This window comes from Parasteatoda tepidariorum, chromosome 9 (assembly GCF_982258835.1).
Source record: "Parasteatoda tepidariorum strain Cologne lab strain chromosome 9, Ptep-v5.0, whole genome shotgun sequence".
Lineage (NCBI taxonomy): Eukaryota > Metazoa > Arthropoda > Arachnida > Araneae > Theridiidae > Parasteatoda > Parasteatoda tepidariorum.
In genome coordinates, this window is record NC_141763.1 from 77,458,591 (window position 1) to 77,479,329 (window position 20,739).

At 31.2% G+C, this 20,739-nt stretch overlaps 1 protein-coding gene across 4 annotated transcripts; it reads right to left on the minus strand.

Moving 5' to 3' along the window:
- Positions 1-7,456: 7,456 nt before the first annotated feature.
- LOC139426736 (U20-hexatoxin-Hi1a-like) lies at positions 7,457-17,022 on the minus strand. 4 transcript variants are annotated; one of them, XM_087152183.1, is made up of 4 exons: positions 16,904-17,022; positions 16,343-16,437; positions 12,772-12,885; positions 7,457-7,679 (listed from the first exon to the last, which is right to left on the minus strand). In XM_087152183.1, the coding sequence occupies exons 3-4, from the start codon at positions 12,872-12,874 to the stop codon at positions 7,486-7,488; spliced, it is 297 nt and encodes a 98-aa protein (XP_087008309.1). In that variant the 5' UTR covers positions 12,875-12,885; positions 16,343-16,437; positions 16,904-17,022; the 3' UTR covers positions 7,457-7,485. The 4 variants fall into 4 exon arrangements, with proteins under 4 accessions (XP_087008309.1, XP_087008310.1, XP_087008311.1 ...); XM_087152184.1 differs by having other exon boundaries at positions 16,793-16,966; XM_087152185.1 differs by lacking the exon at positions 16,904-17,022 and adding an exon at positions 16,528-16,768.
- Between the last annotated feature and the right edge of the window lie 3,717 nt (positions 17,023-20,739).

The following is a 20,739-nucleotide window of genomic DNA, read 5'->3' on the forward strand; positions in this document are numbered from 1 at the left end:
CGAAGGTAAATTTCTCCTAATTCTTGATCCGCTTGTCTTTTGGATTGGGTTCAAAATTACAAGGCTACGGATTTGAACATTAGTAGTTGTAAACCCAAAAAAATTGAGTCGGCTGTTCAACGAAGGTTATAAAATAAAATAAAAAAGTTTATCGATACTGTAAAAAAAAGCTGTAGTTTAAGTGCCTTACACTTGAAACAATGCGATGATTCTAAACTATATATAATCTTGCCGTGAAGAACTATCCGAGCATTAGAACAGACAAATAACTAAAATATTTTGAAAGTTATTAAACTTTTTTAAGAAATTGCCAATTTGGAGGCATTTTTCGAATTAGATGAAATTTATCAAACTCGCAGCCTAATTTTCTGTTTCTGCTCATTTTTATAAGCTCAGGAAATGCAGCATTGTAGTAAGTTTTTAAATATTAAAAAATTAGACCACAAATTTTTTATTTTCACAAGACTGTTTTCTCCATATTGACGTTTTGTGCCATTTTCAAAATAATTGTAGAGGGCGCTCTCTTTAGATTAGCTAAACTTGATCCAACAGTCGTGAGTAACAATTGTAAACTCACAACAAATATAAATAAAAAACTAGCGGGCTGCGCCCCCTGCTCGCTGACGCTCGCCATTCCCCGAAAATTGCTACGCAATCTTATATGGTTTGCTTCGCAAACCAAGCTCGCTTCGCTCGCTACTAACTTCGGTACACTGCAAATGCACGAAATTCTAAGAATTCAAAACAATCATTCAAATCCATATAACAACTTTTTTTAAAATAAAAAATTGCATCTTTTTAGTAAAACTAAATCATTAAAATAAATTTGAATTCAAATAAATGACATGTAATTCGTTAAACTTATTAGAAATGTGCTATAGTATAAAATCTTAAGATAAATTTTCTAAAACTGATATCTCTTTACAAAGGTTAGAATTTTGGCTATAATTAAGTTTATTAAAAATGAAATAAGTGAATTGCAATGGAAAAACCTGCATAAACAAATAAATTCTAGTAAAGCAAATAAATTCGTAATATGAATCAAAAATCGTCAAATAAATTCGTAATGTATAAATTCGTGAAAAAAAGCGCTTCCGAGAAAATACTAAAATAGAGATCTATCAGCAAAGACTACTTACTTCTGCCTTGCTTATGCTGTCTCTGGTTATTTCAGTTTCCTTTTTTAAAAGCGCTATACGTTGAGCCACCTCAGTAGATTTAGCATGCGACATTTTTTAGCGGCAATCATTGGTCGATTTTCTAGCGTTGTCATTCGGGGAGTTGAAATGAGGCTTTTTTTTGTCGCCGTGTAAGAGAAATCTTTATACGAGGGTTGCTATTTATATTTCTGGCCTAATAATGAAAAAACAAATATGTAGGATCGAAATTGGTTTTATTGTTTTTCAAAATATTCTCCATGATGATCAATACACTTTTGCATGCGTTTGAACCAATTTTCAAAGCACTTTTTCCAGTTCGATTGAGGTAACTCCAAAACATGCGTTTTGAATGCATCAACCGCTTCTTCGGGGGTCGAAAATCGTTGTCCACGTAATTTATTTTTGATGTGCGGGAATAAGAGGAAGTCATTGGGTGCCAAATCAGGGCTGTACGGTGGATGACCCATCAGTTCGATTTTTCGCTCCGTCAGAAATGCCTTTGTTTGAGTAGATGTGTGAGAGCTCGCATGGTCATGATGAAGAATGATTCGCCTGTTTTTCTGCTTTTTTCAAATTTCTCCGATGACTTCTGGCAAACAAATGGTCGTGTACCATTCAGAATTGACCGTCCTGCGTTGCTCTAACGCCACTGTTGCCACATGACCGTTAATGCCGAAGAAACAGGCAATCATTTGTTTCGATGTGCTTCTTCCTCGAACAACTTTTGTTGGTTTTGCCTAGTCTTGGAAGACCCATACAGTTGATTGCTGCTTTGTTTCCGGCTCATATGCATAGATCCGTAATTCGTCACCTGTGTAGATGTTATACACAGCCTTTGATGTACCTTGAACGTATTCTTCCAGCATTTCCTTGCACCAATCGACACGAGCCGTTTTTTGAGCGTTTGTCAGATTATACGGGATCCAACGCGAACAAATTTTTTTTACGCTCAAATGTTCATGCAATATTTTATTGATGCTAGTCATACTAATGTCCAAAGACGCCTCTATCTCACGGTATGTCACATGACGATCTTGCTTTATCAGTTCAAGCACAGCATCTATCTTTTCTGGCACAACAGCGGATTTTGGACGACCTGCACGGGATTCGTCCTGGATCGAACATCGACCACGATTAAATTCGTTATACCAATTTTTTACAGTGCTGTAGGATGGCGCTTTATCGCTGAATAAAGAATTAAGTTCATCGAAGCTCTCTTGTCTTGACAATCCACGTCGAAAGTTATGAAAAATAATGGCACGAAAATGTTTACGACTCAATTCCATTTTTTGAAAGAGAAGAACTTTTCAATTTACTGTCAACAACACAAATGAAGCTATAATGGTAAATCGTCTGCTGAATTTATGTTTAAAAATATCAAACTTTCGATTAAAATCGTCTGCGGTCGCCTAGCAACACTTACTGTTGACAAGGCCAGAAATATAAATAGCAACCCTCGTATATATATTTCGTCTGTTCGTGTGTTTGTCACTGAACTCCTCCTAAACGGATGGACCGATTTAAATGAAATTTTCTGTGTACCTTCAGAAGGATTCGAGAATGGTTTGTACCTAATTTTTTTTTCATTTTTTGGACAGATTTAACGTATATTTTAAATATATCTTTATTTAATCGTATTCGGATCCAAACTAGACATAGAAACATAATAAATCAAAAATAATATTCACGCACGTTGCAACAGGTCATATTAAACTCTAATACTTATGCATGCCCTTAAAAGAAGAGCATCAAATATATTTGCGAGTATGTGAATAAAGGCAATGATATAGCAGTATTTCGATTTGAAAATACCAATGTGACTGCTCTCCCAGTGAATAACAACAACGAAATAACGCTGTACTAAATAGGCCGGTACATCAGATCCAATGAAGCTGTTTGGCGTATCTTTGGTTTCCCAATTACTGAACGGGATCCAACCGTTATTCATTTAGCCGTCCATCTTAAAAACGGTCAGAGCGTATATTTCACGAACGAGACAGCGATTGACCGAGCTATAAATCCACCAAAAACTACACTCGCCAAATTTTTTGAATTGGGTAATCGTACGGATGCTTTTGGCGTCTTTGCACGGACATTACTCTACTCACAAATACCACCCTATTTCACATGGGTTCAAAAAAATGGACACCCCACAAGCAAGGCACACCGGTTGATGCATGTCCCGGTTTATTCAAATCAAACGCTTTGGGGAGAATATTTACAGTCAATCCAAAGCAGACTGAGTGCTTTTATTTTCGACTGTTGTTGGTTAATTAAACCGGCTCATTGTCATTTCAAGATATATGTAAAGTCGTTGGAAATCAGCATCCAACGTATAAAGATGCATGCTTTGCACTCGGCTTGCTGGAAGACGACAACCAGTGGGAATGTATGCTTGCTGAAGCAGCATTGAACTGTACTGCAAAGCAAAATCGTCTACTATTTGCTATAGTATTAGCTACATGTTTCCCGGCCCGTATAGAAACGTTATGAGAATATCACAAAGATTCGATGACTGATGATATACGGTATCAATATCGCACACATTGCAACGATCTAACGATAGTATTCAGCGATGCTATGTACAATGAAGCACTGATTGTTATTGAGAATCTTTGCATTATTATTGCCAAATTGCCATTTCGGTATGCTTTCGCCAAATCGAAGTGCATCTGATTTATTAAACACTGACATGAATCGTGAACTTCAATACAATACGATAAAAATGGCAGCGATTGTTACTCGCAATGTTCCACTAATGAATGAGAAACAAAGGAGCATTAATGACCGCATTATGCTCGCAATTTCAGCAGGACAGTGTGGATTTTTTTCCTGATGCACCAGGTGGAACTGGCAAAACATTAATTACTTCGCTAATTCTCGGTGAAATACGATAAAATAATGGCATTGCGTTGGCCGTTGCATCATCTGGCATTGCGGCAATTTTATTGGACGGAGGCAGAACAGCTCATTCAGTATTTAAGCTACCACTAAATATTCAAAACAACCCAGATGCAGTGTGCAACATAAAAAATATTTCTTCTATGGCCACAGTGTTAAAACACAGTAAAATTATCATCTGGGATGATTGCACTATGGAACACTAAAATCGCTTGAGGCGTTGAACAGGACATTGAAAGATATAAAAAAATAATGACAAATTATTTGGCGGCACTCTGTTACTCCTTTCAGGTGATTTCAGACAAACACTTCACGTCATTCCGCGTTTAATGTACCCTGATGAGATCAATGCTTTCTTGAGATCATCTCCACTTTGGCGTAATGTTGAAAAAGTTCTACTAAAAGTAAATATGCTCGTCCAAATGCTTCAAGATCCATCTGCTGAAACATTCTCAGAACAATTGTTAGATATCGGTGATGGAAAGGTTACTAAGGATGAGACTGGATGCTTAAATTACCGGACGATTTCTGCACAATCATTGATTCACAAGATGCTCTCATTAGCCTAATATTTCCCGATGTACACACGCAATGCATTCATCATGAGTGGCTGGCAGAAAGGGTGATTTTAGCAGCAAAAAATGTGGTCGTCAACGAATTGAATCTGTAGATGCAACAGTTATTGCCAGGTAACTTGGTGACATGCAAATCCGTTGATGCAGTTTGCGATCCCATTGAAGCTGCAAATTTTCCAACAGAGTTTTTAAACTCATTGGATTTACCTGGCATATCACCGCAAAATTTAGCACTCAAGGTTGGATCTCCGGTTATTTGGCTTCGTAATTCGAACCCACCTTGGCTGTGCAACGGCACGCGATTAGTCATTAAAAAATTAATGAACAACGTCATCGAAGTCATTATTTTAAATGACAAATTCCGGGATGAAAGTATATTACTTCCACGAATCCTTATTATGCCCCCTATTATGCCCCCACAGATGTGCCAATTCAATTTAAACGCATTCAGTTCCACATTAGATTGGCATTCGCAATGATAAGGCCAAACAATGTCTGTTTGCGTCTTAGATTTGAACACACCATGTTTTTCGCTAGATCGTGGCATACTCTAGAGTGGGCAAACCATCCAGTTTATTTGTGTTAGCTAAAGATGGAATGACAAAAAATATTGTACACTCCATTGCACTAAGAGATTAATATTGTTGACTAATATTTTCAGAATTCGTTGTATATATAATTTATAAGAAAAAGTTGCAATAAATTTAAAAAATATATTATTTGGTGTGTTGTTACTTTCACATTCCGTCATCGTTCACAGCGCTCCATGCCTCTTCCACTCATATACCACATACTCACACATTTACAATAAATAAGATATATTTTCATACTCTAGAAATAATTCATATGGCAAAACATCGTTTGCCGGGTCAGCTAGTATATATATACATAATATTTTTAAAAACCACATTTTTGTAGTTGAGAATAATAATTAAAAAATAAAAATTTAAAAAACGAAAAACGTGGGGCGCATGAAATACATAACAGTAATGTAGTATTAGTGTGTATGTGTGCTCATGAGAATATGTGTATGTATATCTGTAATTGTAATTGTATCTGATGTGGATGTGTATGTGAAATATGTTGGTGTATATGCATGTGTATGTGAATGTGGCTGCGCATGTGTATGAGTAAGAAGATTTGTATATACGTATGTGTATATGTAATGTTATATATTTCATGCTCCCCTCTTTTCTCGTTTTTCAAATTTTTACGTTTTAATTATTATTCTCCACTACAAAAACGTTGTTTTAAAAAATTTTTTTTTTTTTTTTTTTTTTTTTTTTTTTGTACTCACTTCCAAAATCTCACTTTCTTCACTCATTGTACACAAAACTTTTCAACTGACATGTGACACTAACTTGAAATAATCGAATCGACAACAAATGACAATTGAAAAAATATTAATTTTTCTTTAATTTTATTTTACTTTGTATGTCTTCGTTCTCTTCATTTTCATGCATTGTCATCCAATTCTGTGCCGAATTTGAAATCTGCAGCTAGTCGGAAAGTTAGTTTAAAATCGATTACAAAATTCCACCCGAACAGACATACACGACATATTATTCGCATAAAAAGCATCATTTCAATTGCGACGGAGCTTTCAAAAAACAGCCATAAATCCATTTTGTGCTCCCCGAAATATTTTTTTTACAAACAGTTCTCCAAATTCAGTATGTTTAACAAAATTTTTCACATAATTATGTTATTTTTTTGGTTGAATTAACTTTTTAAAGCCGTAGAATATTTCTTCTAGTAGGAATTTTTTTAAGAAATATAATTTCAGAGAAGCAAAGGAAAAATTAAGTGACTATTAAATGAAAATGATATTGGTCACCGACTCATTACGTCTGCAGAAAAAATGGCTAGTATGATAAAAGATATTAAAATCTGCCTGCTACAGGAAATTGATTTTTAACTACTAACTAATTTCTGACTACTCACTAATTATTTAGTAACTAAAATCTACCATGTAACACTTCTTATCTGTTAATATATCACTGAATTTTAAAACAATTTATAAATTTCTGTGAATATTTTTGCATCTTATTAATTAGAATAAAAGTTCATAAGAATGTTATCAATAATTTTATATATTATTAGATATTATGAAAAGTATTATTAACATCTAATCTAGAATGTTATTAAGAATATTAATTTATAAAAATTTGAATGAAAGCAATGATTTAAAAAGAAGCTATCAGTTAGGTAATCGTGCTGTAAAATTTTTTACCTTTATTGCTGAAATATGTTTATTTTTTTGTAATTTCTAACTGTTTAGTTTTTATCATTATATTTGGCGAAATAGTTTGCTTTCTTTCAATGCGAAATAAGCTGAGTATTGTTTTTTTTTATTTTGAGTAGTTAACAAAAGGTTTATTTCACAAATCAATTAAATATGCATAACACATCATTAATTATATGTTTAAACATCATACATCTGCAATTTTAATTTTGAAATAATTGTTACATTTGGACGGTAGATTATTATAGCATCACATAAATTAGAAAAGTATTTTTAAACGTCATTTATTGATTTTATACTGAACTAAAGTGTAGAACTTATAAAAATTGCAATGTTACTTTGGACTGTTTCTCGTTTCATGTTGTTCTTTTATAACGTTTGAAAATCTCATTGGAAAAAAAAAAGTTAAACATAAATTTGAAAGAGAAAAAATGTATTTCAAGAAATATACTTTCAAAATTTATTCTAGATTGTTGTGAGAACAAAAAAATGTAATCTACTATATATCACTTCATTTTGCTACCTATGTTTTGAATTTAAGTAATCGTGAAAATTATCGTATTATCAACACATAATTGAGAGTCTACAAAATTTATTGCGATTGTTACTCCAAATCAAATTTTTCTTTTAAAAATTTCAAACATTTTGGGCTTCTTCCGACAAAAGGTTTGGTCATTTGTTTTCCATTTTCATCAACACACCAGCAGATTTCAGTTGATGTGTGGATCAGTTGATGGCACTGATTTTCGATGTATTTACCATCTGGATAACAATGTGGAATGAAGTTGCCTTTAAGATCTGAAAAAATAAGGCTTTTGTTTTATACTCTTTTCGAAGAATATTTAGGCAATTATTTCTAACGCAATCCTAGTAAGGCAGTAACTCATTTTTGAAATATAAGTTCATTGCGAAATTTTATTTTTAAATCAATATCGACTATAAATTTTGTTTTATTTGGAAGTAAGAAGAAATTAACGTATAACAGCAAACGATAACAAATTATAGTATTTCAAGATACTAACGATGACAAATAATAGTATTTGCTTGAAAAGAAGAACCATGAAAAATACTAGTATTTAATAGGAGAAAAGAACGATGACAAATAATAGTATTTGGTGAAACAGGTCGAAGACGTCAAATAATAGATTTTGGTTAAAGAGATTGCGCGCAAATAATAGTAAATAATTTGGTTGAAGAGATTGTAGGTGACAAATAATAGTTTTTGGTTGAGATTAACGGAAACAGCTAATCGTATTATTTTAGAAGAGTCTAATCATGGCAAGTAATAATAATTTATAGAAGAGAATGACGATGACAAATAGTAGTTTTTGGTTGCGATTAACGGGAACAGCTAATCGTATTATTTGAGAAGAGTCTAACCGTGACAAGTAATAATATTTTATAGAAGAGAATGACGTTGACAAATAATAGTTTTTGGTTGAGATTAATGGGAACAGCTAATCGTATTATTTTAGATGAGTTTAATCATGACAAGTAATAATATTTTATAGAAGAGAATGACGATGAAAAATAATAGTTTTTGGTTGAGATTAACGGGAACAACTAATCGTATTATTTTAGAAGAGTCTAATCATGGCAAGTAATAATATTTTATAGAAGAGAATGACGATGACAAATAGTAGTTTTTGGTTGAGATTAACGGGAACAGCTAATCGTATTATTTTAGAAGAGTCTAATCATGGCAAGTAATACTATTTTATAGAAGAGAATGACGATGGCAAATAATAGTTTTTGGTTGAGATTAAGGGGAACAGCTAATCGTATTATTTTAGATGAGTCAAATCCATATATGGCAGTTCTTTTACTTTCGGTACTTGTACCGCCGGTACAAGTTAAAAGTACGTACTTTTACTTGTACTTCGTTACTTTTTAAATTTAGTACTTTTACTTGTACTTTCGTTACTTTTTTAGGGAAAAAGTACAAGTATTTGTAACGGAAAAGTCGAATGAAATCGTTACTTTTTTTCTAAAACTCGGTAAGCTTTCTAAAAAAAAAATTTAAAAAAAATTGGAAATGCAATTATTTTGCAAAATGATTAAAAATATTAATTAGCAAGCTATTTTCATTCATTTTCGAGTTTGAGTTTTATGCATTTGTTTAATACATTTTAAATAAAAAATGTTGGATTTTGTTATTACGTTTTTCAATTTTTTTTTGATCTCGTTAATAATACAATTTTTGTCTTAATACATTTTTTACTAAATACATTTTTACCTAGTACATTTTTTACTAAAATTATGTTTATGCCCGACCTTGTCAAACAATGCCCAGTCAAATCTCTGAGAACTTCAGAACTATTTGTGCTACTGAAAACTATTATAATTACTATTTTAATTCTTGAAAACTCGAAGGTATTAATTTAGCCGCTGATACTAAAATTCGTTTACAAATTTTAATTATTCCGTTAGGCAGAAATGCTCGGAAAATGATTTTCTTGCATAACTTCAGCATTAGCCATTGTTACAAATAAAACTGTAGACTGTTCTGTTTCAACTTATACTGCACATTCAATTATTTTTTACTAGCTCAAAGATCACAAAGCTTTCTGAAACCCCGTGTTTGCTTTGTTTATGTTTGTGCTTTTAAAACGCGTTTCTATAAAGTAAAACAATTTTAAATCAATGGTAATTCAAATAAATAAAAGTAAGCTAAAAATTAAAATCAATAGATAAAATTTCTTTCTCGTGCAAATCCATAAAAAGTTTGATATTAAAATTATATTCGATTTTAAAATTATATTATACGATTATATTATAAAATTATATTATAATATTCTTCCGAATTTAAAAATAAATCCATAACTTTCAAAATTAAAAATAATTAAATAAATAACTACAATTTTGCAAAAACATTAAAGAACATAAGAATATTATTCAATAAAATTTTAGGTTACTTTGAATTTTCGATTTCCTAGAAATGTACTTTTAAATCGTTACTTTTTTTGTTTAGTACCTGTACTTTTACTTGTACTTTTTACTCGTTACTTTTTAAGATAAGAACTTTTTACTTTTTACTCGTTACTTTTTTTAAAAATACTTGTACTTTTACTCGTTACTTTTTAAAAGTAACGTTGCCATATATGGCCAAATCATGCCAAGTAATAATATTTTATAGAAGAGAATGACAATGACAAATAATAGTTTTTGGTTGAGATTAACGGGAACAGCTAACTGTATTATTTTAGAAGAGTCTAATCATGGCAAGTAATAATATTTTATAGAAGATAATGACGATGACAAATAGTAGTTTTTGGTTGAGATTAACGGGAACAGCTAATCGTATTATTTGAGAAGAGTCTAACCATGACAAGTAATAATATTTTATAGAAGAGAATGACGATGACAAATAATAGTTTTTGGTTGAGATTAACGGGAACAGCCAATCGTATTATTTTAGAAGAGTCTAACCATGACAAGTAATAATATTTTATAGAAGAGAATGACGATGACAAATAATAGTTTTTGGTTGAAATTAACGGGAACAGCTAATCGTATTATTTCAGAAGAGTCTAACCATGACAAGTAATAATATTTTATAGAAGAGAATGACGATGACAAATAATAGTTTTTGGTTGAGATTAACGGGAACAGCCAATCGTATTATTTTAGAAGAGTCTAACCATGACAAGTAATAATATTTTATAGAAGAGAATGACGATGACAAATAAGAGTTTTTGGTTGAGATTAACGGGAACAGCTAATCGTATTCTTTTAGAAGAGTCTAACCATGACAAGTAATAATATTTTATAGAAGAGAATGACGATGATAAATAATAGTTTTTGGTTGAGATTAACGGGAACAGCTAATCGTATTATTTCAGAAGAGTCTAACCATGACAAGTAATAATATTTTATAGAAGAGAATGACGATGACAAATAATAGTTTTTGGTTGAGATTAACGGGAACAGCTAATCGTATTCTTTTAGAAGAGTCTAACCATGACAAGTAATAATATTTTATAGAAGAGAATGACGATGATAAATAATAGTTTTTGGTTGAGATTAACGGGAACAGCTAATCGTATTATTTCAGAAGAGTCTAACCATGACAAGTAATAATATTTTATAGAAGAGAATGACGATGACAAATAATAGTTTTTGGTTGAGATTAACGGGAACAGCTAATCGTATTCTTTTAGAAGAGTCTAACCATGACAAGTAATAATATTTTATAGAAGAGATTGACCATGACAAATAATAGTTTTTGGTTGAGATTAACAGGAACAGCTAATCGTATTATTTTAGAAGAGTCTAACCATGACAAGTAATAATATTTTATAGAAGAGAATGACCATGACAAATAATAGTTTTTGGTTGAGATTAACGGGAACAGCTAATCGTATTCTTTTAGAAGAGTCTAACCATGACAAGTAATAATATTTTATAGAAGAGAATGACGATGACAAATAATAGTTTTTGGTTGTGATTAACGGGAACAGCTAATCGTATTATTTTAGAAGAGTCTAACCATGACAAGTAATAATATTTTATAGAAGAGAATGACGATGACAAATAAGAGTTTTTGGTTGAGATTAACGGGAACAGCTAATCGTATTCTTTTAGAAGAGTCTAACCATGACAAGTAATAATATTTTATAGAAGAGAATGACGATGATAAATAATAGTTTTTGGTTGAGATTAACGGGAACAGCTAATCGTATTATTTCAGAAGAGTCTAACCATGACAAGTAATAATATTTTATAGAAGAGAATGACGATGACAAATAATAGTTTTTGGTTGAGATTAACGGGAACAGCTAATCGTATTCTTTTAGAAGAGTCTAACCATGACAAGTAATAATATTTTATAGAAGAGAATGACGATGATAAATAATAGTTTTTGGTTGAGATTAACGGGAACAGCTAATCGTATTATTTCAGAAGAGTCTAACCATGACAAGTAATAATATTTTATAGAAGAGAATGACGATGACAAATAATAGTTTTTGGTTGAGATTAACGGGAACAGCTAATCGTATTCTTTTAGAAGAGTCTAACCATGACAAGTAATAATATTTTATAGAAGAGATTGACCATGACAAATAATAGTTTTTGGTTGAGATTAACAGGAACAGCTAATCGTATTATTTTAGAAGAGTCTAACCATGACAAGTAATAATATTTTATAGAAGAGAATGACCATGACAAATAATAGTTTTTGGTTGAGATTAACGGGAACAGCTAATCGTATTCTTTTAGAAGAGTCTAACCATGACAAGTAATAATATTTTATAGAAGAGAATGACGATGACAAATAATAGTTTTTGGTTGTGATTAACGGGAACAGCTAATCGTATTATTTTAGACATTGACAAATAATAGTATTTGGTTGAACAGATGGACAAAACAAATAATAGTATTCTGTAGTAATGGTTAACTGTGACAAATAATAATATTTTATGGAAAAGAATAACAATGACACATAGTAGTATTTGGTAGGAGAGAGAAGCAATAACAAAATATGGTATTTAAATGGTTAAATTGAAAGAGAGAAGACATTTGTAATTATTCTCCACTAATTACTCACCACTAAAAAAATTTATCTAAGTTTAATACGTCATTAAATTGTATATGTTTTGTATGGAAATTAATTGTGTATGATAAGCGTAAACTTCCGAATACTTTTTTTTTCTTGCTTCGTTATTTTCGTAATAATTTTTTAAATGAGTTCAATTTTGCTTCTTATTTTTGCAGAGCTCTATACATTTGAGTACTCCTTTGATTGATTCAAAATCTAAAATCATCAATTTTTAAATTTTTTCAATCAATCACCTTAATTTAAAAACTAATAGGTATGAACATTTAAATGTAATTTTTTTTTTACATTGATTCATGTTTTTAATTTTTGATAAGTTGAAGCCATTCTTACTCTTTGCCTGTTCTTGTTGTCTTTGCAACTCACATGCAGTTTGGGCTTCAATAACCATAGCAGTAAAGGAACAGAACAATGCCAAGAGAGCGAAGAACTTCATGTTTTATTTTTCTAGAACAAAAGGAAGGTTTAATCCTTTCAATATTGTTAATACATCATAAAAATACCTTTGAGGAAAATTAAATTAAAAATTTTAGACGTTACAACTAGCAACTACACTTTAAAACAAACGTAAAATGCAGGAAATCGTATAAAAAAGTAACAGAAAGCACTAACACGAATGTTATCTCAAACTCATGGAAATTTCTTTTCATCTGCTAACAACTAAGATTTAAAAGTAACTAATTCATAGGTTAGACACATGATATATACAGTCCTGTAGACAAGAGAATTTTATACCGAACTGTTCTAAAAAAAAAAAAAAAAAAAAAAAAAAAAAAAAAAAAAAAAAAAAAGAACGAAAGAAAAAATTTATATTAAGCCTGTTTACGCATCACCTAGTAAGCATAACGTAAGCGGAGGGATACGCTGGAAGTTTTCTAAATTTCTTCAGGGTTTCAGAAAGCCTATTATTGGCTATTCTTAGTCTACCATCCATATTTGTGTATACACTATAACTTTCATCAGTTTATGCAATTTAATGCAATTAAGAGCTACGTTTTATTTAAAAATGGTTTATAAATAATGATTATATATTCAGTGTAGAGTATATGATGTTTTGCTCAAAAAAGTGAAGAGCTTTACTAAAACTTTTGGACCAAAACAATGGAAATCAGCCTATAATACCTTTTAAAGAGAGTTACTTAGTTTATCAGACCGAGATATCCTGGTCGGTAGGGCGCTTGGCCCATGTTCGAGAGTTTGTAGGTTCGAACCCCGCCGGCCGAAGACTCCCCGTGTAGTAAAGTGACTGATGCACGTTAAATCTGTCGAGTCGCAAAAGTCTTCTATGTTCCCATAACAAAACAATACCTCTGGGGGTACTGGATTGGAGAACGATCGTTCTCTGATTCAGGTCAAAATTGCGAACGGGTGAATCCCTATTAACGGGTGAGACGTATGGTGTGGTGGAAGTCGAATTCTTGGCCATAGATGGCGCCACTGAAAAACAAGAACAATCTCACCCCCTCTGCCTAAACAGGCATACGTCAACAACACAACAACAATTAGTTTATCATAGAGTAATATTAGCGATTCTTGGATAATATTCTAATATTCGGTCAATGTTGATTCGTTAAAACTCTCAAAATCGTAGTTTATATAACTTTAAGGAAAATTAAAAATTTTTTGAAATAGCCACTATTATGTAACCTATGTTTTAGAAAATCTTTTATTTATACCCTGAAATATAGCCTTCGTTTGTAGCTATTCCACCTCTTTTAAATGAATTTAAAACTATTGTTTTTTTCAAATACAAAAAGTGAGAAATTTTTGTGTAAGAAATTTTTATGAATAAATTTTTATGTTAAATGTATTTTACATAATTTGAATGACTTAGTTTCACAATCAGTATATGCTACATATTTTTAAAGCTTCGTTTTAAAAGAGTACCAGCTTTCATACACGAAGTAAAAAATCTAGAAAAATTATTGTACTGTGACATCAGGACGAAAGCTTAATAATAATAATAATTCGAAGAACAACTCCACAGAAATGTATAAAAAAATTTTCGGTTGAAATTGATTTATTGGTAAGCTGAAATGACACAAAAGTAAAAGAACCATAATTACTGATTATTTGAAAGTAATTTATAGCAAAGTTACATAGAAAATTTGCAGATGAAATCCATAAAATTTTATATCCTATTAAAGAAATAGACTAGTTCTTTTATTGCTGTAATAAAAAGAAGCAATATTCTTTGTATTTATTTATTTTACTCAAAGCTCTATAAATTTCAGAATGTGCATATTCTCTGAAAAAATAAATGAAGGGCATTTTTAATGTACAGACATGAAAAGTTTAATTGTAATCTTTTCATTACCATATTTGAGATTAATTTGCTGAAAAGAATTTTTTATAAATTCATATTTACTAAAAAATATACAAAACGAAAACTTTTAGAATCAACATAAATACTACCTTTAAATTTTAAAAACTGTTTTCAAAGAAAAGATAAATATAATTCTTTACAAATTTAAAGTGCGACAAAATTTTTAATCAAATGATATAAAAAAGTTTAAATAGCAACAACTTTTCCATGGGTCTTCACGAAAAAGTAATAAATGAAATATTGTTGTTGTTGGCCATTAAGGCAAGGGGTATGATTGTACTTGTTTTCCAGTGGCGCCATCTACAAATGAATTATTGTTCGAGGACTACCGACTTTTCATGGGGGAGATAGCCTGGTTGGCAGGGCACTGAACTCTCGTTCATGAGAACAGGAGTTCGAATTTAGCCGGCAGAAGACTCCCTGTCTAGTCAATGGTGACTGGTGCGAGTTAAATCTGTCGCAAAGTCCTCCACGTTTCCATAACAAATTAAACCTCTGGGGTTACTGAAGTAGAGATTAATCGTTCTCTGATTCAGGTTAAAATTACGATCCGTGGATGAATGGATCCGCCCTATACGGTGTGGCACTTATGGCAGTGTGACGGTGTGGGTATTGCAAAAGTCGAATTCTTGGCCCCTAGATGGAGCCACTAGAAAACAAGAACGATCACATTCCTTGCTTTAATGGCCAACAACAACAACAACCGACTTTTCATCTACTCTCTTTAAAAAATTTAACGAAATTCTTGCAACACATTTTAGGATATACTTTATATAAAATGAACATAATGCCTCTAAAATTAACCGAAACTATATAAAATCAATTTTTAAAAGTTAAGCGCAATATTTTATGTATTTCATTTTCGCACTAATCCATAAAAATGTAGTTGTTTTTTTAAAAACTTTTTTAAATTATTTTATTTCATTATTTTTGTCTTATGTTCATTAAGTCTAAAAAAATTTGCACCTTATTTATATTCCCATAAACACGTTCTAAAAGCACAATTGTCGATAAAATAAATGCGTGATTTCAAACAACTTCAGAAATGCTAGTTTGGTGACGTAGAATCAATTCACATGTCAATCGCGTTGATGACTGAACTTGTAAAAAAATATTAAACATTAAAGAACATGCGATAAAATCTTAAACATAATCATTTACATTCATATAATAATGACTAACTTTTAACTAATGCAAAAAAATTTATTTTCAAATATTTCTCCCGAACGGAGAAATATTTGAAAATAAATTTTCAACTAAACTAAATAATAATAACTAAACTAAACTAAACGATAACTAAAATTTTTAAGCGATTTTTACGGAGCGGAACGAACGGCATAACTAAACGAACGAATACGAAACGAACGAAATAACTAAAATTTTTCCGAATTATCAGAATCCCAACGGTTATGGAGTAATAAAGCATACAAAATAACATTCTGAGACAAGGACAGACACAATAATGAGTAACCACAAAAGAAGGACTTTTGACACAGGATGGAAATTGAATGAATGTTCCAACCAAAATACAGGATGAAATACTGACAGGATAAAAGTTGAATGAATGTAAATGCTTACCAAAATACACGTCGAAGCTGAAGAAACGATGTGTGCTGCTTTCCTTTAGTGTCTTATATACCCACTGATATGACTATAAATCGTCGTTTCAAATCCTAAAAATAACTTAATCTTAAAACAAAATAATTAGTAATATTTTATTACACAACTATTATTTAAATAAGTAACTATTACATATTTATTACTTATGTTTTATTACATAGCCTCTTTTATTAACCTAACTTAACTCATTCCCAGAATTTAGAATATGCTCTTCCTTATTGATGAACTTCTTCATGATGTAATAAGTGCTAGGCAGAAAATATCAATAATTTATTAGATTATGATTTTCTTGAAGAAAATTATTACGTAGCTTTAGATTTATTTCATTATGCAGGGTGTGAAAAAAATATTGCTTTTAGTATGCATTTTTAGATTTCTGATAAAAAATGAAAGCAAAATAATACACACATAGGGGGTGTCATAAAAAATATTTAAATTAGGAAAAAAAAAACAAAAATGCTATAAAAATCTGGTAGATCACTGTTGAGAAAAGTGAATGTAATGAACATCATAACAGACTTAATTCGAGGTAGAAACGAGAAGAGGTTTCTAATAATCGTCTTTCAACTCAGCTCTGTTTCCTGCAGCAATCAAACTAGTTTTTATTACTTTCTTACATTTGTCTTTCTGTACTGTGATTTGCTAGATTTCAATACCGTTCTTGTTTTTTTTTTCTCGATAAAATATTAACGTGTGTATTCTTTTTTGTTTTTATTTTTGATAAGGCATAATTTTTGAAAAGGAATAAAGTACATGATGGCGGTCTTAACAGAAAATCCTGTATATAGAAAGGATTGTTTTCAGAAAATTATTTCCCACAAAGACTTTATTTTCCTGTGAATATAAATTCTTTTATTAACCTACTCTGATAACTATTTTGTAATCATGTCATTTCTCTGTGGCACAGAATCGATACTGCTGCCTTTGGCAGCATTTCTCGGAGTATTTGATTGCCGTTTATGGAATAGCCGCTGCGTATTCCCTAAAATATAATGGTTAAATATAATGCCGCTGTGTTTTCACTACGATATAATATTCACTAAGGATATAAGAAAGAAGAAAAAAGTCATTCATATTTGTAAAAAATGCTCTTAAATCAATGAAAAATTAAGGCAAATGGGAGTCGGAAAAATTGGTGAACGGATATGACGATCCGCATTGATACTGTTTGTCTTCAAATGTTTCAATGACGAGATAGAATGGTGTTACATAGGTAATCCAGTTTTTGTTTTGACCACGCAAAATTATATGTAACTGATAAGTTGCTTCAAAATGATTTAATGCACATAAAAATTCTTAAAGCACTTTGTTTGCTTTATGTCAATCTTAAGTAATTTTTCAATGAATATTTTTTATCCGCATTCTGCAGAAGATTTTAGATCTTATAAAATCATAATATCGATTCTAATTTTTGCTGTCACTTTAATAAAATGATTACCTAAACGATATTAATGTACTTGTTAACAGGATATTATGGTTAAACTTTGAAGGAAACATGGGCTTAATCCTAATTTACGTTACTCGGCGGATTTCTCGATATCGGCGAAGCTCGGAAAGGCGATATGTAGTTATAGATATGGCGACATTCGGTGCGTTATTTCTTTTATTCTATTTTATAATCGTCGTTGAACAGCCGACCCAATTTTATGGAATTACGACTACAATTGTTAAACTCTGTAGCCTTGTAACTTTGAACCCAATCCAGAAGACAAGAATACTCCTGGATCAGTACCCCCAGAGGTATTGATTAGTTTATTTGCTATGGGAACATGGAGGACTTTGTGACCAGACAGATTTAGCATGCATCAGTCACCATTTACCTTCAGGGGGAATCTGCGACCGGCGGGGGTCGCACCCACGACCTCTTAAACATGGGCCTAGTGCCAACCAGGCTATCCTAGCCCTTCCAGAAATATATAAATCTTTATATTTCTCCTTTCACATCACTTTTGTGTCTAATCAAAAACGAGTATTTGCTGTTTCAATTTTGAATATATATGGTTTTCTAATTTGACTATTATTTGTTTTGGATTTATTTCGACACATTTTTGCTCAATTTTGATAAAACCTTTTTCGCAGTGTCAAGAGTAAGCTGAGAACCTCTGACTTCGCAAATGAATTCATCTTTCCCAATTTAAGATTTTTTTAAAATTCCTTTTGGTCTTTTATGCTTTTTCCTCTATTGTTTAAAATTAAATATGTAAGCTTTCTTTTTATTCCACAGCTCGAGATTCATTACATTCAATTACAAACCACCTAGTGGCAGATCACCTGGGAAGAGTCAACTGCAATGACGAAGGTGGACAAACCTGGACGAACAATTTTTTATGTAACTTGACGAAAAATTAATAAATGAGCAAAATACAGCAAATAATAAGAGTAGAGTGTTAGTAACAAATTAATGAAAATGGATTCAAATAAGCTGATTTTGAAGCAATGCAGAGATGAAAACGCTGATTGAAATTCTCAGCAATGGGTCACAAGTCTTCTACTTTTAATCCTTCCCATTTCCGCCGAAGCGATTGCTATAGAGTCCGAACTTTTGTATGGCTTAGTGCAGGTCCGAGTCTCCAAAATCGTCCATAAACTGTAATCCAAAGGACATAGACTACAACAACTATTGAATGTATTTTGCTTGACTTTGTAAAGACGCTCATGAAAAACAATATGCAATCTAAGAGATATATTGTAAAAATAGTAGAAGACAAAAAAAAAAAAAAAAAAAAAATAAGAAACGCGTGCGCAAATTGAAAAGAAATTTTCAATAGATTCCCATGATGCAATAACTTTATCCAAGTTTTTCTTTTTTCTTTCACGCACCCAGTATTTTTCATATTTTTCATTTCTGCAATTATTGTAGAACCTGAAGCATAATAAATTTTGTCTGGTTTCGACATTATTAACAAAAGTTATTTTTATGATTTCTAGTTTAGTTGATGTTAATCCAAGAATGTTAAGAAAAGTTATGTTCGATAAAATATAGTAATAAAGTATGAATAGTTTGAGTTTTATTTTTTGTTTGCCATTCCTCGTTTCAGCTATCTATTCAGTTTAATATTTAGATAGCTGACTTTGTTTTGACTCTTATATATATTTGTTATTTTTATGAAGACGATATTATTTTGCATTGATAAATGCCAAATAAAGAATATAATAACCTTAGAATATTATTTTTATTATTGTATAAAGAAAATAATGAATTAAATCATTTTAATACATTTCCGGGATATGTAATAAAATGCCATTTTAATACATATCATGTATATCCGGGAACCTTTTCTTAAGTATTAATATATTAAAAATTTCCTTATTATTTCTATTTACACTGTTAGAATTTTCATTTTAAACTTATGGTAAAATAACCGGTTGCAGTTGGTTTGTCCAATTAACCGTCATTTACCGTCTGATTAACCATCTGTCCAATTAACCGTCATCAATTTACGGTCAAGAACAATTTTTACATTTACGATTTTGAAACAGTTTACAACTAATATTGTTAAGACACCATGAATACAGAATTATAAGTTTTTCTTGATCATTTAATCTAGCATGGTTTCAGAACGGCAAAAAAATTTAATTGGACATAAGAGATAGTTTAGTACCTTTACAGTGCTGCCATCTATGCTTCAATAAGAGTGTCGTACTCCAGGGTCACAGATTCAGGAGTGCAGGACGTTGGAAACTCTTCATGTGTTGAAGCGAGTGGAGGAAATATTGTAGTGTAGACTTGGAACTCGAGCCCCTGTTCTGTCTCTCACGAGATTGACAGAGATTAGCCCTCTCAGCTATAATACGTACGGGGGGTCTAGTTGGTGTGATAAAATTCTGACTGTTAAACCATATTAGGGGAAAGCAGTTAATAAACGGTTTTTCTCACACTTAATAGTTTGAATATCATCTTATTTATGGTTATTTGATGTTTTCTTTGAATATGGTACAGAAACATTTAAATAAATTGATATTTAGCCATTTTACCCAGAAATTTTTAACAGTGTACATTTCAAAAATATTTTTCAAAAATCAGTTACTCTGCTTTTATGATACTAAAAGTTTGAAGAGAGGGGTGCTAACTTAGGCACTATTCATTGCGTTTGAGCGGAGCCAAAATTATGTTGCATTCTTACTATCGTTGTTAAAAGATAGAGTTATTAAAAACGGGGATGAGTGTTTCTTAATGGTAGGGAGATATGAGTTTAAATTCAGCCTTTTGGTCCTAATTATTCCTTTGAGCTCAAATACATTCTGTAATATTTGTCTTTTCACATAGTTTTGAAATATTTCTCAAAGATAGAGCATTTATAACCTATCCATTAGGAGTCGAGAAATGATATTTGAGTTGATAAAAACGGTTTTTA